This window comes from Pygocentrus nattereri, chromosome 19 (assembly GCF_015220715.1).
Source record: "Pygocentrus nattereri isolate fPygNat1 chromosome 19, fPygNat1.pri, whole genome shotgun sequence".
Classification (NCBI taxonomy): Eukaryota; Metazoa; Chordata; class Actinopteri; order Characiformes; family Serrasalmidae; genus Pygocentrus; species Pygocentrus nattereri.
Window position 1 is genome coordinate 5,822,813 of NC_051229.1, and position 24,328 is coordinate 5,847,140.

The 24,328-nt window shown below is 41.1% G+C and overlaps 2 protein-coding genes across 3 annotated transcripts in view; one reads left to right on the plus strand and one right to left on the minus strand.

Moving 5' to 3' along the window:
- The window catches only part of LOC108436028 (collagen alpha-4(IV) chain-like), a 51,044-nt gene extending 40,601 nt beyond the window's left edge, over window positions 1-10,443 (minus strand). Inside the window, exons 1-4 of one of the 2 annotated variants that reach the window (XM_037530858.1) lie at window positions 10,307-10,443; window positions 6,106-6,260; window positions 3,340-3,382; window positions 773-844 (exon numbers count right to left, since the gene is read on the minus strand). In XM_037530858.1, the coding sequence (XP_037386755.1) occupies window positions 773-844; window positions 3,340-3,382; window positions 6,106-6,152 (162 nt within the window). In that variant the 5' untranslated portion in view covers window positions 6,153-6,260; window positions 10,307-10,443. The remainder of the gene's footprint in view (window positions 1-772; window positions 845-3,339; window positions 3,383-6,105; window positions 6,261-10,306) is intronic. The other variant, XM_037530859.1, reaches the window with a different exon arrangement.
- A 36-nt stretch (window positions 10,444-10,479) lies between these two features.
- The window catches only part of LOC108436027 (collagen alpha-5(IV) chain-like), a 65,420-nt gene continuing 51,571 nt past the window's right edge, over window positions 10,480-24,328 (plus strand). Inside the window, exons 1-2 of the mRNA XM_037530860.1 lie at window positions 10,480-10,724; window positions 14,942-14,998. Coding sequence (XP_037386757.1) covers window positions 10,650-10,724; window positions 14,942-14,998 — 132 coding nt within the window. The 5' untranslated portion in view covers window positions 10,480-10,649. The remainder of the gene's footprint in view (window positions 10,725-14,941; window positions 14,999-24,328) is intronic.

Below are 24,328 nucleotides of genomic sequence, written 5' to 3' on the forward strand. Positions count from 1 at the left end.
CTCGTATGGCCCAATCCCATTCTTATTTTTACCCCTGCCCCCTGTTTTTGAGTGTCTCCTTGTCCCTTGAAACTGAGTTACTAAGGTTGAAATCTTCCCGTACAAAATGGGACCCTCTAATAAAAAGAGCATCACTTCATTAACAGCTACCAGCGCTGCTCTGTAGGCGACGCTGCCCGTCTGCAGTGACAGCAGAGGAGGGGAAAGTTCAGCTCCTCACTGCTGAGCTTTAGCTACATTTAGAGCATCATATGCCCTCAAAGAGGGGGGCAATTATTTATTATCACCCACCCCTAATTCTTCAGTGATGAAGCTGAAGTCAGATATTCACCAGATTCACACGCTCCACCTTAAATGGAACAGCAGTTATACATGGTGTAACAGGAAATTTAGCTAGTTAGCTACCAAGACATCAGTATAACACTAGCAATGACAATAATACACTGAAACGACATTAAACTAAGACAATACAATGGTTATCGTAAGTTTTTAACAGGGAAGAATCTCATATTTGTGGCTTTCTTTGGTCTCTTGTGCTCCATCTTGCTGATTTTTCTTTATTTCTCATGTCTCTCTGTTTGGAGTCTCTGAAAAACCTCCGTTTGGAGGGTCATGTAGCCCCAACACTTCACTCTACCTCTCCCTCTCAACAAGAATCAGGACACCCTACCCCTAGATGTAAATGCACTGAATGGAGGTCTAAGGGCTCAGTGGTAGGAGCGAGAGGTGAAATGGGATTGGGCCCATGTCTTTTATGAGAGTATATTCATACCCGTGCTCCTTTAGGTGGTTGGCACCTGCATGCCGAACAGTCTCTACCATTACACGGCTCCAGAGCTTCACCCTGAAAAATATCAACCGAATCAACAAAAGCTGGAGAAAGACAGCATGCATGAGCAAGAGTCATCCAGACCTGCAATCACTGTAAAAATGATTGTGGTTTACCTTAAAAACAGTAAACAACCTTTTTGCCTTAACATTTTGATTTCACTGAACTTGAGATTGAATACACAGGAGTTTGCATGTTCTCCCCGTGTCTGTGTGGGTTTCCTCCAGGTTCTCCGGTTTCCTCCCACAGTCCAAAGACATGCAGTCAGGCCAATTGGACACGTTACATTGCCCCTAGGTGTGCGTGTGTGAGTGAATGTGTCTGTCTGTGTCTGTTTGTCTGCCCTGAGATGGACTGGCGACCTGTCCAGGGTGTATCCTGCCTTCCGCCCAATGTCAGCTGGGATAGGCTCCAGCAACCCCCCCCCACCCTGAGGAAGAAGTGGCTTAGAAGAGGTGTGTGTGTGACATGGAATAAAATGAAACACATTTGCATACTTGTAAGTTAAAGGATCCATATCTTATTTCTGGGAAATAAGAGTTTGATGCAATATGTAAACACTGTCAAAGTTTTAGAACGTATCATTCACTCCCCAGTTCGTTTATGGAAACTAAGCTGCTAAAAAGTTGCCTGTTCTGAATTCATTGTTTTTGTGAAGTCATGAAAAGCTTTTGAAAATCATTTGCATATTTCCATTAATCAGCCTATAGCAGCTTAGCTCCGCCTTCGTCTTCAAGTCATAAGAAGTGTTTTAATCCAAACTGTTTTTTTGCATGAAGCACAATACAGGATAGCCAGTCACAACAGAGCTTGTTTACATATTTCAGTCCCAAAGGAGGTGTAACACAAGCAGCTTGTTTATTAATTATGACTATTTTTTGAATAAATCACACAACCATCATAAGTAGTCTTGAGACAAAAATTATATAAAAATACGAGAAAAATATGTAAGATATGGACCCTTTAAAGTGTTTTTCCTTCTCTTCAAAGGTGATTATTTTAGAAATACAAAGTTTTCTTACTACAGGGATAATACAGTATATTTCCAGCAATGACTGTTGATGTAATGTACTTTATATGTAAGCATATTCATATTTAGTGCAGTTTAAAGCTGTTTCTGGACATAACCCTAAAAGCCTGATAGTATTGCTTAACAAGTGGCAGCCCTTGCATTGCCCTTGATAGTCTGAATCACCCTCATGGTCAGTAGGGCATTCATAGGAGAAGTTGTTGTATGTTCTCTAACCCTAACAGACAGAAGTGCTAAGCTGACAGTTTTGTGGGAAAATGTCTGATTTCACACCTGCGATGATAAAACACTACAGTGAGAACATGAAGAACCTGCCTGATCTTACACTAAATTCCTACCCCACATTCCTCCCCCAGCTCGCTCTCATAAACATCAAGAACGTTCACTAAAATGTTTGGCAAATATTTGGATACTCGAGATCTGTCTCAGACATTAAGACACAGCTGCTGATATTCCAGTAGTGCTTCCAGAAACTGCTGATGACACGGATGAAATTACACTAACATCACGATATCACTAATCGAGAGACACCAACCAGTCTGCAGATACACAAACACACTGCTTTTATATATCATTATAAACCTTGTATCTCCAAAATCATAACTTTACAGGAGAAGGAAAAAAAAACACTTAACTTTTAATAGAGGTCAATGTCAAAAGAATTTATTCCAAATAATTCTGAAGGATTTCTACTGGTCAATTCATTAAGAAATTGTGACACAATGTAAAAGGCATTTCAAATTATGAAGAAAATGACAAGATTTTGTGCTGGATAGAGACAGACATATGTTCAAGAAAGCTGTATTAACATGAACACACACTTTTACATAAATGAAGGAATGGGTCGCTCTCAGGAGCTCAGTGAATTCCATCGTGGTATCGTGATCGGACGCCACCTGTGCAACAAGTCCAGTTATGAAATTTCCTCTCTACTATTCCACAATATTCCACAGTCAACTGTGAGTGGGATTATAACAAAGTGGAAGCGATTGGGAGCGACAGTAACTCAGCCACGAAGTGGTCGGCCATGTAAAATGACAGAGCGGGGTCAGCGGATGCTGAGGGGCATAGTGCACAGAGGTCACCAACTTTCTGCAGAGACAGTCACTACAGACCTCCAAACTTCATGTGGCCTGTAAGCCAACATCAGTGTCTGACCTCACAAATGCGCTTCTGGAAGAACGGTCAAAAATTCCCATAAACACTCAAACCTTGTGGAACATCTTCCCAGAAGAGTTGAAGCTTTTAGAGTTTATCATATTTTATTTATTCACACTCTAGCATGGGCTATTATTGACTATTACATGGCTATTATAATTACTATTGTTATAGAACATTTTTTGGGGCTATATTCAGATTCAGACCAAAATTTCAGCTCTAATCCAACGTAGGGTTAGTAGCGGTAGTAAAACAGAAACAACTGTGTGTGTTGCACTTTTCAAAGTCAAATGAAGAGTGCACTGAAGGAGATAGTACTCACCGCACTGACCTGCTGCTCTGAAAGGTACAGCAGAGAAATCCACCTGCCTCAGAAAATCAAAACATTCATTCATTCACTTTCACCGCTGTTTGACACAAGATCATTGCGCCTGAAGACACAGGAATGTAGCACATAGCTAAGCAGGTTACTGACCCTAAACAACAGTAAACTTTCTGGGTCACGTGCAAAAAAGCGACTCAGCTCTCCTCTAATAAAGATCAAAATTAATAGCAGGCCTGATTTCCAGTTAGTAGCAAAGCCTGTTGACTGCATATATGAGAAGATCATTCAGATCTCATAGTAGTAGTACTATGCCTTATTATATCTGGCATTAAAGGGCCCACATCCTGCATTTTTCTTGTATCTCATTACATGTGTCAGGTTTTAATATCGCAGGCATTCAGAACTCATTTTGGCATGACCTCTCTTTATCCCTTAGTATTTGTAACGGGGAGCGAGGTAGCGGATGAATGTGCGGAGGTAAGCGACTTTTATTGAGGGCAAATCCAGGGTCATCATCGTAACAGTCCAGGGTCATAGAGCCAATATGGAGAGAATGGGGGGCAGACATGACAAACCAGCATAGAACAGAGCAAAACACAGCAAACAAAGATTCAAACAACAACAACAACACAGAAATTCAAACAAAGACCAATACAAAGACCAGCAAACACAAGGGGCAAACACAGGGGTTAAATACACAGGGATAACGAGGGACAGGTGAAAACAATCATGGGCGGAGACATGAAATGAGGGGCTGGACTAAACCAAAACAAAAGAGCACGTGGACTATACCAAAACGTCGTGACCGAATTAAACAGACTGTTTTTGTTACTGTGCCTGTAAAGCTGACCTATGTAAGCAAGCTCTACTCTGACTGGCTGCCCTGTATCATTCAAAAAGCAGTCCAGGATGAAAAATGAATAACTTCTTGGTGAGTGGACGGGGCTACACTGCTCTAAGGCTGGGCCTACGCTGCCCGATTTTAACCCCTTATGGCAAATTTTCACAATCTGAAGCGATTTCCCAGGTCGGCAGCTCAATCGTAAGCGACTGACGGTGCAGATGATCTGGTAGTGTGAGAGGAGCAATGAGTGAATCTAACCGATATTATCAAACCTGTTTGATATTTATGACTCAAAACGTTCACAAGTCCTGGAGTTTGAGACGGTCAGAGATTTACTCAATGAGGGATTCAAACAACAGCCAATCAGAGAGCTTAGAAGAGAGGAGAAAAAGGTGAAGAGATGCGCATGAACACCACCTGAACAGCGGAGCGTGGAGATGGAGGAGCTGTGTGTGAAACACAGGCAGATAAGAGGCTTTATTATGTGTATGATGTTGGATCCAGACGTCAGGTCACTCTCTTGACTATTTCAAGTCAGCTGCCAGTTTGTAGTGAAACATTTCTCCAGCTCACAGTGTAATATCAGCGTTTCTGACCACGTAATCCCCAGCCTAAGCTGCATAGATGGATATACACCAATCAGGCATAACATTATCGCCACCTCCATGGCCCCTCCAGAGCAGGCACTACTTGGGTGGTGGATCATTCTCAGCATTCTCTGTTGCACTGGTCTGAGTGGATCAGACACAGCAGTGCTGCTGGAGTTTTTAAACACTGTGTCCACTCACTGTCCACTCTATTAGACACTCCTACCTTGTCGGTCCACCTTGTAGATGTAAAGTCAGAGACGACAGCTCATCTGCTGCTGCACAGTTTGTGTTGGTCATCCTCTGGTCCTTCATCAGTGGTCAGAGGGCGCTGCCCATAGGACGCTGTTGGCTGGATATTTTTGGTTGGTGGACTAATCTCAGTCCAGCAGCAACAGTGAGGTGTTTAAAAACTCCAGCAGCACTGCTGTGTCTGATCCACTCAGACTAGCACGACACACAGTAACACACCATCACCACATCAGTGTTTGTGCAGTGCTGAGAATGATCCATGAACCACTGATGAAGAGTGGACAGAGTTTAAAAATAGTACCTTCTCTGTGAGGGTCCATGGGGGTCCTGACCACTGAAGAACAGGGTAACAGAGTATCAGAGAAACAGTTGGACTACAGTCTGTAACTGTAGAACTACAAAGTGCAGCTATACAGTAAGCGGAGCTGATAAAATGGACATTGAGCGCAGGAACAAGGAGGTGGTCTTAATGTTGGGCCTGACTGGTGTATGTAAATACACTGGCTTTTGTGACAACACAAATAATGTACATTCGAAAACTGCAGCTTCCATGTGTGGATTTTATGGCCTGGGGAGTCAATAGTACGGTTTAAAACGTCTATGTACCACATCAAGCTCTTATTTCAAAACCATGAAGAAAATTGGATTTTCAGTGATACGGGCCCTTTAATGGTTCTGCAAATTTTGTCCAGTTTTTCCAGTCTGATTTCTCCTGATATTAAAAAGGCCAACAGTCCAGCCAATGTGACTTTCACAGGTCTGCACTCTCAATCATGTCAACAAAGTAGCCAATGTGTTGATGGACATGGATGGACATTCACTGTAAAGAATTTGTTCAATTGTACAAATTAGATTGTAAAATATTCACTTAAAATACATACAAAAAACCTATCATACTGTATCTGTAGATTATGCTTAATATCTGTAGCTTATATTTGCATATATAATAATTTTTTTCCATAAACGTACTTGCCCTCATAATGAGCTGGATGACGCATTTGTTAATACACTCACAATAAACAGATGCATTAAGTCTACAGTTCTGATTTACAGTACATACAGTATGTGTACAGGACTTACCAGACAGTGAGGATTAGCCGTCTAACCCCAAAGGTCAACAGCCTCATAGTTTAGGCTGAATAGCTGAAACTCTCTCTCTCTCCTAATTCCTTCCTTCTTTGATATGTGAGCGTCTCCTTGCATCAGTGTTTCAGCCAGACACCAGTGAAGAACAGCTGTATCCAAAAACAGACATAATACACAGATCAGGCCCAACATTATGACCACCTCCTTATTTCTGTGCTCATTGTCCATTTTATCAGCTCCACTTACTGTATAGCTGCACTTTGTAGTTCTACAGTTACAGACTGTAGTCCATCTGTTTCTCTGATACTCTGTTACCCTGTTCTTCAGTGGTCAGGACCCCCATGGACCCTCACAGAGCAGGTACTATTTTTGTCCACTCACTGTCCACTCTATTAGACACTCCTACCTTGTCAGTCCACCTTGTAGATGTAAAGTCAGAGACGACAGCTCATCTGCTGCTGCACAGTTTGCGTTGGTAATCCTCTGGTCCTTCATCAGTGGTCACAGAATGCTGCCCACAGGACGCTGTTGGCTGGATATTTTTGGTTGGTGGACTATTCTCAGTCCAGCAGTGACACTGAGGTGTTTAAAAACTCCAGCAGCACTGCTGTGTCTGATCCACTCAGACCAGCACAACACATACTCAGACTTTTTGTCCCTAATGAACTGATGTTCTGACAAACTAAAGTTCCATTCACCAAGTAAATGACCACAACAGAATAAAATATCACTTTGTATAATAATTGTATGTTTGTTAATAATATATGTGTCAGTAAATTAATCAGTCTAACATTTCACTGTGCTAGTTTACTAGACTTCGCCCGATGACTGCTGGGATAGGCTCCAGCAACCCCCGCGACCCTGACGGACAAGCGGTTTGGAAAATGGATGGATGGATGGATGGATAGTTTACTAGACGAGCTCTGTATTGAACAGCTTTCCAGGACAGACGGATGGCATTTTCACATCATTTCACTTGCAAAATTAGTCTGATTCCGACAATTTGGTCAGCATATCGTGACATTATGAAATTTTGATTGGGCCTGTTACAGTTACTCAACTGAATCAAAGTTTACTTTCTCAATAAATCAACTTAGTGTTTACAGTGATTGTAGTTGGAACCATAAAAAGGGAATCCACAGGTCACTACAAAGCCATGTTTAGCAGGACCAGCATTCTCCACACGGGGGAGCTATTAGTGCTGAAAGTGCATTTGTGTGCATCACATAGAGGCAACCCAGTTCCCTGGAAACATTGGTGAACCTTCCCAAGAGTGACCGGCCTGCCAAAGGTTCGCCAAAGGCACAGAGGCAATTCATTAGAGAATATTCAAGGAACTGCAGGTCTCTCTAGCCTCAGCTAAGGTCAGCGTTCATGGTTCCACAGTAAGAAAGGGGCAGAGCAAAAAAGGCCATCAGGACCTGTCTTACATTTGCAAAAAAAATAAAGCCTAAACACACACACACACACACACACACACACACACACCCACACACACACACACACACACACACACACACACACACACACACACACACACAAACACACTGGAGCCTATCCCAGTGGTCATTGGGCGGAAGGCAGGATACACCCTGGACAGGTCACCAGTCGATCGCAGAAGTCCTAAACCTTTTGGGATAATGTTTATGGATGAGTCCAAAGTGGAAGTGTTCCAATATATATCCGAATTAAAGTGATTCTGCAAACAAGTGTAGGCTCAAATACCTTCACATTAATGTGAAAAGCACGTACCACATTATGCTGATAAAGGTCATGAAATAAGTTACTCATTTTAAGGGTGGAACATTACTTATTGTCCTGATTGGCAACGAGACATGATTATAAAGTCACTGAGAGTAAAGTAGTAAACAGTAAAGGGCATAAACCTGCATCTGCAGGCCAACTGCTCCATGGAGTTTGGTTTAAATCCTAACAAATCAGACCTGATACAAATAATAGGTTGGATAGTGTAGTGGGTAACACCTCTGCCTTCTACACTGTAAACTGGGGTTCAATCCCTTGTTTGGACAAGCACCCTACACTATACCAATACGAATCCTTGGGCAAGACTCCTAACACTACTTGCGCTTACCTGTGTAAACTGATCAAATTGTAATTCGCTCTGGATAAGAGCGTCAGCCAAGTGCCATAAATGTTAAATGTAAATAATTAAAGGGACACCTCAGCGTTTTCAACCTTTTCTCTAATCTGCTGCATTCGTAGCAGACAAAAAATTACCGCAAACAATAATCTTGACACGATTCCCTCTATACTTAGAAGATAACTGAAAACCTGTTGACTGTATGAGGCGATGTTAAATGAGGCAGTTCAACTTTTTGTATTTTTCGTAGATCTTTCAAAACTTCATCTCAGCCAAATCAATGTGTACATTATTAGAATTCTGTTGAAAGAAACCTTGTTGGAAAAAAAGAGCCTGTTAGAAACCATTAAGATAAAAACCCTAATGATTTCGCTTTCTAATGGGAACTGGCTTAATGATTTTCATTAGAGGCCGCTAGTTTCCTGTAGAACACTTAACTGCCATTAGGAAACCATCACATGCTTTTAGAATCAATTGGTCACCGGTTAAGCCAGTAGAATCTCATTGTTTTATCCATATCATCACATTAAAAAAGCCAAAACATCACAAAAGCATCAGGAACCAACAGACACAGTTAATGGTGTCTAGGGTTTGTTTTTTAGCAGGAACACATAATATCGATAATTCACCTCAGAATTGAATATCGTACTGAATTTGTACCTTTTACACCTCTAAAAATGAAAAAATCCCTAATAGCAAGAGGATAATGGACCACTGTCGGCCCGCTGATGGCAAAGCTGGTGGTCCACTGACGTTTTGCTCAGTGTTTTCTGGGCGGACCACCTGTGGTTACGCGGAGTATTACACAAAATTCCACTTATCGTCACTCATTTTCCACTCATGGTCCTATTAACTTATTTTCTCTCCATCCTTTAGTAGTCCTTTGTAAATTAGTTTAGTAAATCGTTGTCGGAACAAAACCTCGTGTCTCCAAAATAGTAACTTTACAGGAGAAGGAGAAAACCTACTTTACTTTTAATGTAAGTCAATGGAACCAGAATTTTTTCCAAGTCATTTTGGAACGTTTCTTTTGGTCCATTCATCATGAAATTTACACACAATCTAAAGGGTGATGGGCATTTTGAAATTGTGTCAAAAACTGAAAAATGACAAAGATGGAGAAATGAGGTTCGAGAGTCAACACCATCTTTTAAATCATTTTATATTAGGCTTAATGATTTATTCTCTGTTTGTAGTATTTGTATAAGTTTATATTCTAAAATAAAAGGAGCTTGTAAGCAGGACAGTGGTCTGGGTGGTCAGTCTGAGGGTGGACCAGCAGTTATCTGGGAAAGTGCCAAGTGTTACTTGGTCTTAATGCTGATCTATTCATTCAGTTCAATTCGCATATTCATTGAAACATGAACAACACTACGCTGATGAAAAAGGACCATTAGAAACCATTAGGTTAAAACCTCATGGTTTTGTTTTCTAATGGGAACTGGCTTTATGATTACTAATAGAGATCAACAGTTTTCTGCAGAACACCTTTAGACCCCATTAGAAAACCATCAGATGCATTTAGAATCAGCCACTGGTCCTCTATGGTAGTTCAGAGGGGCCGAAAGGCACACATCATTTTCTGAATCTTGATGGTTTCTTATTCATAACTACAAAGTCACATATTTATAGCAACATGAAGATCACTACCCTGCTGAAAAAGTACCATTAAAACCTAATGGTTTTGCTTTCTAATGAGTAGTACACTAATACCTTCCATTAGAGACCAATAATTTATTGCAGTAGATCACCTTTAGAATCCACCAGGAAACCATTAGATACATTCAGAATCAGCCAGTTAAACCATTAGAGTCCTTTACACTGTGATATCAACCCATTAAAAAGTCAAAGCACATAACAAAACCACCAGGAACCAACAGAAACACATTGTTTCTATGTTTTTCGTCAGCAGTGGGAAGCTCTCAACAAGCTGAATCATGCGATGAGAAAGTGAAAGTCCAGCTGCTAAACTTTTCCGTTCCCCCTTAAATGCTGTAGCGGTACATTGTGGCGTCTGTACACACGCCTCAATGCAAACTGCACCTTCTTTATGAATGCCAAACTCCAGCGGAACGCAAGGAAATGAACTCTTACCTGCTTTTTGAAGCTCCAGGCTCTGAGGGAACTCAGCAGCTCTCACACACTCTAAAGAACATGCTTTCTGGAGTTGACAAGCTCATAGAGAGGATGCAGTGGCTTTGCACTGGTCCTGAGTGGGCTTAACAGTGGGCAGTGCTAATGCGAGCTTCACAACATCTGCTGCACAAGCCTGGAAAACGTGCTTCTGTCTGTATTTCCATCAAAAGTGCGCAGGGCAGAGTCTTCACTGTGCAGCAGGAGGGCAGCTGGTTCCACAAAGGACAAAATGAGAGACTAACTTGATGCAAAAACACATGCTGGAGTGGTGTGAGGGGTCCAGGAGCTTCAGAAGAGGAGGATGATGGTGAAGTCAGCCTGGATGCTGCTAGTGCTCCTCAGTTTAGTAGTGCTGAGGCCTGCTAGAGCAAAGGAGGTGAGGTTTAAACTGTCTCAGACACTAAATGTGCTATTATTTATGTAATATTAACTCTTTCTGCATGCCTGGAAAAGTGTGGAGCGCTCATTTGAAGGCATGGGATCGTCTGGGAATAGAGAAAATGGATTGGAAGAATCCAGGAGATGGAGAAAGTATAGATACTCTGTAGTCAAAGTGTTACCGTACACTCTTAAAAAGGATGGTTCTTAAAGAAAATGGTACTGTAAAGTACCACACATGCTCAAAGAACCTTTTGCATGATTAAAGGGTTCTTTGCATCATGAAAGTGTCCTTCAGTTTGAAGGAGAATGTGCTATAGATGGTTGTATATAGAACCTTTTTGAAATGGGTATCATATAGTACCCAAAAGGGTTCTACTGTTACACGCTTGACATTTAACAATAGAAGAATGCTTTTTGGTGCTATATAGAACCCGTTTCAAAACCCGTCTAGAGCACATTCTTAACCTTTTCATGATGCAAACGTCCCTTTAATGATGCAGTGGGTTCTTAGAGGGTTGATGATTCTATATAGAACCATTTCCTTTACTTAAGAACCCTTGAAGAACCATCTTTTTAAAGAGTGTTGTGATAATTGAAAATATGATTCATAATTTAAACGTGTCAGCTTGTTGCATAAAATCGTAACCTATAACGCAATAACGCAGGAACTCAGCATTTTTTCATTCAGTTTATACTTTTTTTAGCAGGAATTGATGTGGCATGTTTTATTCAATTGCAACCACTTGACATGTGAATCATGTCAAATTCAAAGCATTTTTTCCAGTGTACTGAGACTCTAATTCAGCTTGAAAGGTGAAATGTTTGTAGATGTTTAGTATTAGATGGGCAAATCTCATTCTGTGTGTTCCCTTGTGATTACATAGATAATGATCTTTATCATTAGTTTCACTGGAACTAAGGGGCCGAGCCCAATTCCTGAAAAACAACCCCACACCATAATCCCCCCTCCACCAAACTTTACACTCGGCACAATGCAGTCAGACAAGTACCGTTCTCCTGGAAACCGCCAATCCAGACTCTTCCATCGGATTGCCAAATGGAGAAGTGTGATTGGTCACTCTAGAGAACACGTCTCCACTGCTCTAGAGTCCAGTGCCGGCGCTTTACACCACTGCGTTCCACGCTTTGCATTGAGCTTGATGATGTAAGGCTTGGATGCAGCTGCTCAGCCACGGAAAAACATTCCAGGAAGCTGTTCCATGTTGTTGAGCTGATCTGAAGGCCACATGAAGTCTGGAGGTCTGAAGTGATTGACTCTGCTGAAAGTTGGTGACCTCTGCGCACTATGCCCCTCAGCATCTGCTGACCCCGCTCTGTCATTTTATGTGGCCGACCACTTCGTGGCTGAGTTGCTGTCGTTCCCAATGGCTTCCACTTTGTTATAATCCCACTGAGAGTCGACTAAATATTTAGCAGCAAAGAAATTTCACGATTGGACTTCACGGTACCACACTGGAATTCACTGAGCTCCTGAGAGCGACCCATTCTTTCACTAATGTGAAAATTCCAGATCATTCCAGACACAATGCCAAAGGGACATGAATGCAAAGTTATGCAATTCTAAGCAGAGCTCCAAAGCAGTAAAGGGCCTAAACCTGTTGTGTTTTAATGAATATATTGCTGTAACTGTACTACTAACAATTATATTTCAGCAGTATAGAGCAGCTTCTCCAGCCTGGGACCAGGGCTCATCCAACTAATAAGCTTGTTTACAGTCCATGACTGAGTTAAAGTGGCTGTGTTAAAGCAGGAAAAGCACTAAAATGTGCAGTACTGTAAGCCTCCAGGACCAGGGTTGGGAAACGTGGCTATAGAAAACCACAAGTAATAACTTTTAACCTCTAAGTATAATATCTCCACAGTACAGCGCTCTGAAAGAGTAATGTGCAGGTTGAGTCACAGTTAGTTTATCATTTTAATAGCCGAATATACCATGTTAACCCTGTAAACTCTAAAAGCCAGAACTTTCACATTAGTTTCGCAGTAGTTATGGAATAATTCACAAATAAGTTAAACAATTCATAATAGTTTACTGAATTATTCATACTGAATAGTAAACAATGTGTAGTGGATATTGAATTATTTATAGCAATTACTAAATAAATTACATATTATAAATAAATCTGAATCATTTATAGTATTTGCTGAATAATTCATAATATTTACTGAATGATTTACAGTGGTAATTGAATAACATGCAGTGTGATTGAATAATTCATAGTGGTTACTGAACAAGTCATAGTATTTACAGAATAATTTCAAGTGATTACTGAATAATTTTGTGGTAAATAATAATAATAAAAATAATTTATTGCAATTAAAAAATGTATAGTAGACACTGAATAATTCATAGAAGTTACTGAGTCATTCACAGTAGTAATTGAACACATGGTAAATATGAAATAATCCATAGCAGTTACTAAATAATTAATAGTACTTACTAAATAATTGATTGTATTTACTTAAAAATTCATAACTTCAAATTGACACTGAATAATGCTTAGTGCCTACAGAATAATTCATAATGGTTACTGAATAGTTAATAGTTAATATTAATATGTGAAGAATAAGCCTGCCTGTAGGGAAAAGGAGGAAATGTGTTTTTGGGGTGGAACAGAGGCAGAGAGTAGTATAAAGTAAACAATGCAGGATAAATAAAGTGTAGAGATCATTTATGTAATTAATGCATGTGACAGACTTTGTGCACAATGCGTGGTTGTGTGAATGCTTTTTTGGACGTTCCTAAGCTTGTGCATGTCTGGTTCAGTCCTGGTGGTCTTTTTCTGTGTTTACACTCAAGAATAAACAGCTGGAGATAGACCAGTAAGGCAGATGTTAGGCAGTGTTGTATTTGTTGCTGGATGTGGTTTACAATGCATTAGGATGCACTGCCTCCATGAGTTTAGTCTTTGGCTGGAGTATTTATCCATCAGGGGATCATGTGATACATTTAAAATAGCTTACTTTGGTTAACATTATAGACGGCACTGATCTGATACCAGGTAGCACAATTGGGCTGATGGATGGGAAATCAGATCGAAAAAAAAGACTGAATTTAGCCTGAGATAATACTAACTAGCTGGATGATTCTGTGATTGGGGCCATTTGTGTTCCACTGATATTACATTTGCAAATATGTATGCAAAGTGACTTTAAAAGATAATGCATTAAACTTGCATAATGTGCCCCTCACAACAACATATGTGTTTCAGATAAATAGCTTTAAACATCACTTTTGATTGCCCCAGCCTATTACAACTACACTTTATTTGAAATATAATTATTAAAATATTTTTTTAAATAATTTTATTTTTCCATGAAGGAAGTGTAGCACTTTAATCCATTGCTTTATCTTATCTTATCTTATAGTTTGGTACACAGTGGTGAATGAATATTGCTGAATTATTGTTATTGTGAGTTTCGGGTCACGGTTTGAGTTAATGTGACTGCTAGGGGTGGGAGGAAATATCAATAGAGTATAATATTATAATTTTTTTGGTTTAAAACAGGAGTGATGACCGTAACAATATTATATTAGTCAATGATTTATATTTTAGTGTGTTAAGTTAAGAGATACTTTTTTGATCCCACAAACGGGGAAATTCCAACTCCGCATTTAACCCATCCGTGAAGTGAAACACCACATACACACTAGTGAACACACACACTAGGGGGCAGTGAGCACACTTACCCGGAGCGGTGGGCAGCCCTATCCACGGCGCCTGGGGAGCAGTTGGGGGTTAGGCGTCTTGCTCAAGGACACCTCAGTCATGGACTGTCAGTGCTGGGGATCGAACCAGCAACCTTCCGGTCACAGGGCTGGTTCCCTAACCTCCAGCCCACGACTGCCTAGACTAACAGATTAGCAAAATGCCATTATGTCCGGCATTTTTGTCACTAAAAGGTTGATGGAAGCTGCTGGGCAGCAAAAATTGCATTTTTAAAAAATAAACATTCAATTTGTTGCTTACAGTTAGTGCAGAAAGCAAATGGAAATGTAGCTGCTGTTAGGAATGGTCAGACGGTCAGGAGTTGATAACACGCTTCCCAATGGAATCACATCATGTGATAGTGCATCTTTGACTGGCCTGTCATGTGACCCATCAACATTGTGTACTCTTAACATTTGATACATATTGCAGTTTTACTTCATGTGATAATCATATTGTTTACATGTAAATGTCGTTTCAGAGATGTGTGTGTAACGGGAAATCCAGATGTTACTGTGAAGGAGTCAAAGGTCAAAAGGTGAGTAGAATGCAAATCTTACAAAGCTAAAACACTCAAAACACTTAAAACACTCACTCAAAATAGTCAAAATAGCCCAAAGTACATCGCTAAAACATCCTTCATCCTGCTCAAACCGCTTCCAGGCCTTCATTCAGGTCACACTTGGTTTAGCGCGCAGTATGACCTATTTATGACCTGCCCTTATACATAAGACCCTACATAATATAATATAACACAGATTAAAGGATGTACGATGACATACTTGAAATAAATAGTCAGGGTGTGGGCTGAGGAGCCTTTACTGAATTTGTCATTATTTATTCAAAAGCTATAGTTTTTGCATTTGCAGTGGACAGTCTAGAGTCGTTAAGCCACCTCGGACGGTGTGGTCTGACGCTGCATTCATGACAGATGAGCGAATGAAATTTTTCAACTCAGAATCTCCTACTTCTCACCTAAAAGCGTCTCTTAAAAGTGTTTACAGTTGAATTAAAGAGCTGTTTGGTTGATACTTCTTTTATTGTGAAAATCAATGTAGGCTGCAGTATTAATCTGCTATTGAAAAATGACATGAAAGCATTAGGGATGCATTGATACCAATACTGGTCTCAGGTATCGGCCCAATACTGTGCTCATTTACTCGTACCCAACCTCATAAAACTGCACCACTACTAACATCCAATGCCAGCCGATGTCACGTGATGTGAGTCAAGTGTACACTTTCATCGTAATGAATAGACAACTCAAGCTGGCAGTGGACGAGGGTCCGTTCGCACAGAGAAGTGCTACTGAGGCTGTAGAGGTCAGACACAAAGTCACTGGGCACTTTAACCATTCTGCTTTTCGCCAGGAAGACCCTGTGCCATTTTAGCCCATTTTTAAAACACACACAAACACAATCACAAACTCTTCTCAAATACAAGAGGAGGCACGTAGGCTAGCAAAATGGAGGCGAAAAAGTCAATATTTGTAAGCAAAGTATGTACGTGCTGGCTTTACTCTGTTTGACTGAATAGAATTGCAAGGTATAAACTTAATACTGCATATTGTCTTAGTAAAATAGCCTACAGAGAGACTGTATTGAACATGTACATCACCGCCTGGCTTTAATTTCAGGGCACAGTGTGGCACAAGTTAGCAGAGCTTGTTCAGTACTCGGTGTGTAGCGTGTTGACAGAAACAGCTGTATTTCAAATTGTTCGTAGACGGTGTGTTTGTAGAGGCTGCATTTCACAAAGAGTATCTTAATCAAGGGTGCACAACTCCAGTCCTGGAGGGCCGGTGTCCAGTTTGGTAATTTACCTGCTTTAACACACCTGATTACATTTATTTGTTAATTGCCAGGTTAAGTGGTTGTGTTTGAGCAGGGAAACTATTCAACTGTGCTGGACACTGGCCCTCCAGGACTGTGCACGCCTGAGCTAAAACGTAGGCTTAGTCTATATGTGAAGGCCTATTCCAACATACACTGCGAGCCACCAAAACTCCAAACATGAGCTCCTCGGATGTATATGATACAGAATGTGTTGTTGAAAGACAGACACAGACGAAGAGCATGAGAAGAAAACCAAGGTCTGAAACATATGGGGTCCTGGGGGGGTCTGGCACCCCCATAATTAACCTCTTGTGCCCTCTGAATGTCTCAAAATGAAAATTCTGAGGGATAATTTTCTCAAGTACAAATTAAGAGAACGGTTCTAATTTAGCTGCTTCACCTACAATCAATGAGTTTTCTGTCTTTGATATTCTTTACTAATTAGAAATGCAGCACTGTTCTGGCCTCAGGGTGGTGCTGTAGCAAATTGATTCACCCAGTTGGTCCTTAGCAACTGCAACTATTGGTGGAAAACCAAAGACAAAAAAGGAGCTAACACTGGAGTAGCCAGCGAACATGAGACCTCAAGAATACCAAGGCATATTTCACACATTGAACAAAACTATGAAAAATACTTTACAGCCGTATAGAGGTGCTTCCTCTCTGACATTCAACAGAAGCTGCTCTTCTCCACTGAAGCACTGCTAAGTCCAAGGTAACTAATGTAGCATACCTAGCTAATGCATGTCATTTAAAATCAGAATTAGAATCATTTAAATGATTTTATTGTAAAGGTACATTGCACTCATTTACACTAATGAGTGCTTCATGCTAAGTAGGTTAATAAGTATGGTATCAGACTTGGCATCGGTAAGTATTAAAAAACATGCACTCCTACTTAAACTCGGTCTGATATGGTAATGAAACGGTATCGATGCATGCCTGGAAAGCAGGCAGTTTGATCGAAAATCTTGAACACAAGGGCCACTCTTGCGATCATCCCTGAGCCCCCCAGTGTTGATCAGCATCATACACAAACGGCACATCATACACAGAAACACGCTATTACTTCTTGTTCTGTAAAACTTCCCAGTTCTTGTTTAGTCATGAATGCAGTATTTACCCTGCCAGGAGCCCACTGGCCAGAGTTTTACTCAATTAAGGTTACAATGACCAAACAAACACTGATCAAGTAAATCTGAAAGCTTTCTGTATTTCATTGAAACAATGCAACTGACCCTAATTCAACAAACGTGTTCACCGGGTAAGTGACCTCAATGAGTGCATTTACACGCACTCAAAAATCCCAGATCCGATTTCTAATATAAATTAGAAATAATCTGATTATTCAAGTGGTCATGTAAACAGCACACTCTGATTTTTTATATCGGCCTACAGTCTAGGAATCGGATTAAGAAATCTGATAAAGAGGCTGGATTTCAGCTCAGTAATCAGATTTCTCAGTGCATGTGAACTCTTACTCTCATTTCTTTTGTATTTCTCAGTCTGTGCATGTGCAAAAACAGACGGTGGTACCGGAAAGAAGTGAGCAGTGTCGCCATGAAACCAAATACATGCTTGACGAAATGAAGGATTTAAATTTTCTTCATTTACTAGATGATGTATGTTCATGTGTGGTAAAATGGTGCAATGTTTGAGAAAAGAAGAAAAAAAAAAAGATGCTGCATGAAGTTTGAGCTTTACGTTACATTTACATCATGTCTTCGTCTGAGGGTTTATTGGCTGGTTGCTAAGCAGAAATCGGATTACTGTATGACGAATGTAGACCCAGAATTTCCCCATTACCTGATTACTCGAGTGCATGAAAACAGAACAGATTAATGAGAAAATCTGATTTTCTGCAGTTATCAGATTATTAAGTGCATGTAAACACACTCAGTGAGAGAAAACCGATTAACCAACAACAGTGTGAACTCATTACATACAATACAAGTGTTAAAAATAAGTCATATATAACATTTAAAAAAAATATTTTTGATTTTATAGTTAATCAATATGAAAATGTAATGCTTTATAATAAATAGTAGGATGTCCTAACAAGGGTGTGCAAATGTAAACCATCCATCCTGTAGGGAACATCTGCACTGCTGTATTAAAGCAACAGTTCACCCAAAAATCTAAATTGCAAGGTTTCTTTTTTTCCTAAATGTAGTCGATCAGGCAGGACATGGTTTGGCGTCTGAAGTTCGCTGCTTTAGTTGTGCACTGATGCTACAAGGCTAATGAAGCTGATAAGTAATGGAAGTCTGTATCACCCAAAATCATTTTTGTCCGTTGCCCCCCGCCCACACAGCCACCAGTTAACACTTCATACTCCAAACCTCTGCAGAAAAGCGTCTTTAGATCTTTCCACATTCGTAAACTTTCACTTTCAGTTCAGGTGGACCTGCAGGCTGGGTGCTGGGAAAACAGTGGGGTCCTGAGGGCCTTGAACTCGAGCACATCCTATTATGGCTTCACATTCAAGGTTCCAAGGTCGCTACCTACTCCCTTATTTTATACACATGCTTTATTTATTTTAATTTAATTGCAGTCTTTTCCCACCGTAGTGCTGCCCTTATCACACACAGCTGCGACTAGTCTGCAAAGCTGAGGGGACGCACATCTGTTCTGAAAACTCCCACAAAAAGGCCACTCAGAACTGTCTGGACATTTATTACACTTTGCTTTGGATGTCAGGCAAACGTTTGCATCAGTTCCACTTAAATAAACTATGCAGTTACATAAAATATAAAATTAGATCAGCACAGTTTGTTTTTCGGTTTGCTTCCATACTTTTGACAATAATTGGAATGATACACCACATGTCCAAAAGTTTGTGGACACCCAATGCTCATCCGATGTTTCTTCCAAAATCAAGAATATTAAAAGTTTGTCCCCCTCTGCCTCAGTAACTGTCTCTACTCTTCAGGGAAGGCTTTACACTAGATGTTGGAACATTGCTGTGAGGATTTGATTGCATTCAGCAGTGGGAGCACTAGTGGAGCCCTGCTGGAGTCTCTGCTGCTCTGTTATACTGTAATCTGTGATCAGTCGCTCTTTACAGAACTCTGTGTTTTTCTTTCTTTGCCGAGCTGAACAGCTGCCCATCCTGTGTGTCTGATGCTGCTGCCTCTTCTGCCTTGATCAGGTGCCACTGCTCACCAGCCTTCTGGACCAGCTTGACCACCACTGAGCTTCTTCTTGTGCAACGCTGTGCAGTCCTCACCCTCAGATGCTGCTGCTAATCATAAACTAACCAAATTCACCACTGCCCACCTGTTTTTCCTGCTTAGGTACTATAATACTTTATACTAACAATGTTTGCTATCCAGCATCGACCAGAGGGGGATGGGTTCTCCTTCTGAGTCTTGGTTCCTCTCAAGGTTTCTTCCTCCTGCTCTTAGCGATGTTCATGGGTGCTTGGACCCAGATTTTCTTTCTGTAATGCTGATTGTTCTGTAAAGCTGCTTTGTGACAACACCTGTTGTAAAAAGCGCTACATGAATAAACTTTGCTTGCTATTAATGTTAGATGGCCAGTTCTGGAACACTCCAACTCTACAAAGCTATTGGTTGATACCCCATCACTCTAAAAAAAAACAGTTCCACTGCTCCACAGCATAATGCTTGGGGGCTTCATTTAGCCCACGCTCGGCCTTGAACATAGTGACCTTAGGCTCACGTGTGGCTGCTCCAGCACATCCTGATCTATTGTCAGTACTTTTCTGTGGAATCTATACAAGCTATGTGTGCACTGAACTCTTGTGTCAGCATGGAGTGACCTTAATGCAACTGAACTCACTAAGAAGGGGCGTCCACAAACTTTTGGACATAGTACTGTAAATAAAATGATATACACTATGTGCAGAAGTCAGAGACCACCTTTCTTTTATTTCATATTCAGTGAAAACCTCGTTTAAGAACAAGTTATACATTTTTCAGGATACATTTTGAGGAGTTTAAATATAACAGACACAGCAGTTGCTGGAGTTTTTAAACACCTCAGTGTCGCCGCTGGACTGAGAACAGTCCACCGGCCAAAAATATCTAGCCAACAGCGTCCTGTGGGCAGCGTCCTGTGACCACTGATGAAGGACTAGAGGACGGCCAACACAAACTGTGCAGCAGCAGATGAGCTGCCGTCTCTGACTTTACATCTACAAGGTGGACTGACAAGGTAGGAGTGTCTAATAGAGTGGATAGTGAGTGGACACAGTGTTTAAAAACTCCAGCAGCACTGCTGTGTCTGATCCACTCGTACCAGCACAACACACACTAACACACCACCACCACGTCAGTGTTACTGCAGTGCTGAGAATGATTCATCACCCAAACATTACCTACTCTGTGAGGGTCCATGGGGGTCCTGACCACTGAAAAACAGGGTAAAGGGGGGCTAACAGAGTATCAGAGAAACAGATGGACTACAGTCTGTAACTGTAGAACTGCAAAGTGCAGCTATACAGTAGGTGGAGCTGATAAAATGGACAGTGAGCGTAGAAACAAGGAGGTGGACATACCAGATGTTAGTCTTGGAGAATAAAGGTCACCATGACCCTCACCTCCATTTCACACCAAACCACTCTGAATGACTGTTTACACCTCAATGACTGATTTATGCAGTGATGTTTTTAAAAAGTTGTAAATATCTGACCACACAAAGATTTAGTTTTCATTTTTTGGTTCTATAATCTAAGTTTCAACAACATGTATCTTGATACACCGTAATGAAATGTAGACAAAAACAATACGTTGAGCTTTTACATTAAAAAACAGCCCAAAAATAACTGTAAATTCTAACATGAGGAACTGCAGTTTAATCACCACCATTATGATGAAGCAATGCATTTTACAGCCATAAGCAAAGTCCTTAACTCACTGTCAAACTGTGCCGTCATCCATCAGACATTTCTGAGAACTGACTTGTTTTTGAGTGTCATTAATTAACACATGAATGTGTATAGTGATGAATGTCCCCCCCTTCTGGCTTCTGCAGGTAGTGATACATTAGAATTTGCAGAGCTCTAGTGGTCATAAACTAAACTGATAAAGATGTAAAATATACGGGGGTGTTCAAAATGCTAAAACAAAAGAAAAACACAGTCACTCATTAGCCATTTAATCAGAAACACCTACCATAGGAAAGTAAAATAAAAAGCAAATATCTCCATAATATTTCTGTGGTTCCTCTTGCACAATGAGATCAGATGGAAAGACAAAGGAGGCTAAGGGCAAATCCCATTTCTTATTTACATTTATGGCATTTGGCTGACGCTCTTATCCAGAGCAACTTACAGTTTGATCATTTTACACAGGCAGGCCAAGGTGGTGTTAGGAGTCTTGCCCAAGGACTCTTATTGGTATTGTGTAGGGTGTTTACCCAGGTGGGGGACTAAATTCCAGTCTACAGTGTAGAAGGCAGAGGTGTTACCCACTACACTAACCAACCACACCCCTATTATTTTAACCCCTACCCCTTGTTTGCGTGTCACCTTGTCCCTAGGAACTGATACAAAACGAGTAGTGGTTGAGATCTTCCCTCTGAAATGGGACCCTCAAATAACAAAGAGCATCACTTCATTATCAGCTACTAGCGCTGCTCTGTAGGAGACCCTGCCCGTCTGCAGGGACAGCAGAGGAGGGGGAAGTTCAGCTCCTCACTGCTGGACTTTAGTTACATTTAGGGCATCATGCGCCTTCAAAGAGGGGGGCAATTATTTATTATCACCCACCCCTAATTATTTGGTCATAAAGTCCAGTTCCACCTTAAATGGATCAGAAGTTACATTCTGGCACTTCAGGGGTTGGTACTGCTGGACTATTTAAGGTGGAACGGGAAATTTAGCTAGGTAGCTACTGAGACGTTAGCATAGTAATAGCGATTTACCATAATACATTGAAACGACATTAAACTAAGATAAAACAGTGGTTATTGTAATTTTTAACAGAGAAACATCTTTGGTCTCTTGCGCAGCCATCTCGTCGGTGTTTGTTTCTTTCTCATATCTCTCAGTTTGGAGGGTCATATAGCCCCAACCCTCCCCCTCCATCTCTACAAGAATCTGGACACCCCACCCCTAGACGTGAATGCGCAAAACGGAGGGCTAAGGGCTCAGTGGTAGGGGCGAGGGGTGAAATGGGATTGTGCCCAAGTTTTGGAGTAAACCTCTGCTGCAGCTTAGGGGAAAAAAAAGCTTAGTAATGTCACGTCTCCTGAGTTCTCAAGACAATAATAAGCGTGTTTACATGCATTTAATAATCTGATAACTGCAGAAAAACAGATTTTGTGAGAAATCTGTTCTGTGCTTACATGACCTTTGGTAATCAGATAATGGGAAAACTGTAGGTCTACATGAGTCAGGCAACAATCAGATTTCTGCTTTGCAACCAGCCAGTAAATTCACAGAATAAGCCGTGATGTAAACATAATGTAAACTCCAACATCATGCAGTGGCTTTATTTTGGCCACAGTGGTGCTGATACCTGCTTTAAATGGTACCAAAATACTAGGTTTACCAATTCTTCTTCGGCAAATGCTCGTTTCTAGTTTGGTAATGTGCTCTTCCTCACATCAACACATCTTATACCTCTTCTGCTTTCAGTTTAAGAAATGAGTAGCAGTTCACTCTTTACACCGATCTCTTGGGAATTGTGCGTGATTTCTGATTTACAAGTACACTGCGACAAACAAGTTTTTCAGAGATAACCCGGGCATGAAGGACCAACTACAGCGCCACCCTGAGGCCGAGCAGTGCTGCAGCTCTAGTTAGTTAAGAGCACCAAAGACAGAAGCTCACTGATTGTGGGTGAAGCAGCTGAAAAATGACTCCCTGAATTTGTATTTGAGCATCGTTTCTCTCTTGAAGTCATCATTAATTTATTTTCAGGGACCTCCCTGGAATTTTGATTTTGAGACAAATAAGTGTATCCAAGAAGTTAATTTAGGGGGTCCAGGACCCTTGGATAAGGGCCACTGTGCTGAGATTTGCCGAGATAATTACAGCCATGTGTATCTGCAACCAAACTAAAAGCAGGAACTCAACTTCGCCTCCAACAGTAATTTAGTTTTAGAGCTTTTAGTTTTGATGCCATGATGATATTAATGTGGGACAGAAGTATCTCATGCCTCCTTTCTTTCCAGTGCTATTTCTCCTAAAGAGCTTTAGAAGCATCACCTTTGAGTCTCCTGAGGCATAAAAGATCAACATTTGAGTAGCCACCTAAAAATATCCAGCACAGTGGTCATGTGGTTATAACGAGGAGCGAGGTAGCGGATGCATATGCGGAGGTAAGCGGCTTTTATTGAGGGCAAATCCAAAATCAGGGACATAACGGTCCAGGTTCATGTAGCCAACACGTACAGAATCAGGTACAGACATGACGAGAAACACAAACAACCAAACAGTTCTAACAAAGACCAGCAAAGACAAAGTGCAAACACAGGGCTTAAGTACAACAGGGTTAACGAGGGACAGGTGGAAACCAGGTGGTGACAATCAGGGGCGGAGTAACCAAACAAGGGGCAGGACTAGAATACCAAAACAAACGCACATGGAATAAACCAAAACATGAACACACGGACAGGACTGGGAGGGGCCAATCGTGACAGTGGTCACCTCGTTAGCTATCATGACGGTAATGAAAACACTACAGCTGGCAGATTCCAACAATTTGATTCCATTTGATGCAGTTCACTTAGCAATCTGACCAGGCAGCCTCTGGATCTCACAGAGGAGGGTAAAAAGTATTTGTTTTATAATTTATCGTGGATATTTGCAAATGTGGGAAAATTTAGCTAGTCTAGATTTAGAGACCCTTATTAGTCCCACAAACGAGGAAATTCCACCTCCACATTGAACACATCTGTGAAGTGAAACAAACATACACTCTAGTGAGCACACACACTAGGGGGCAGTGAGCACACTTGCCCGGAGCGGTGGGCAGCCCAATCCGCAGCTGCCGGGAAGCAGTTGGGGGTTAGGTACCTTGCTCAAGGACACCTCAGTCATGTGCTGTCGGCTCTGGGGATTG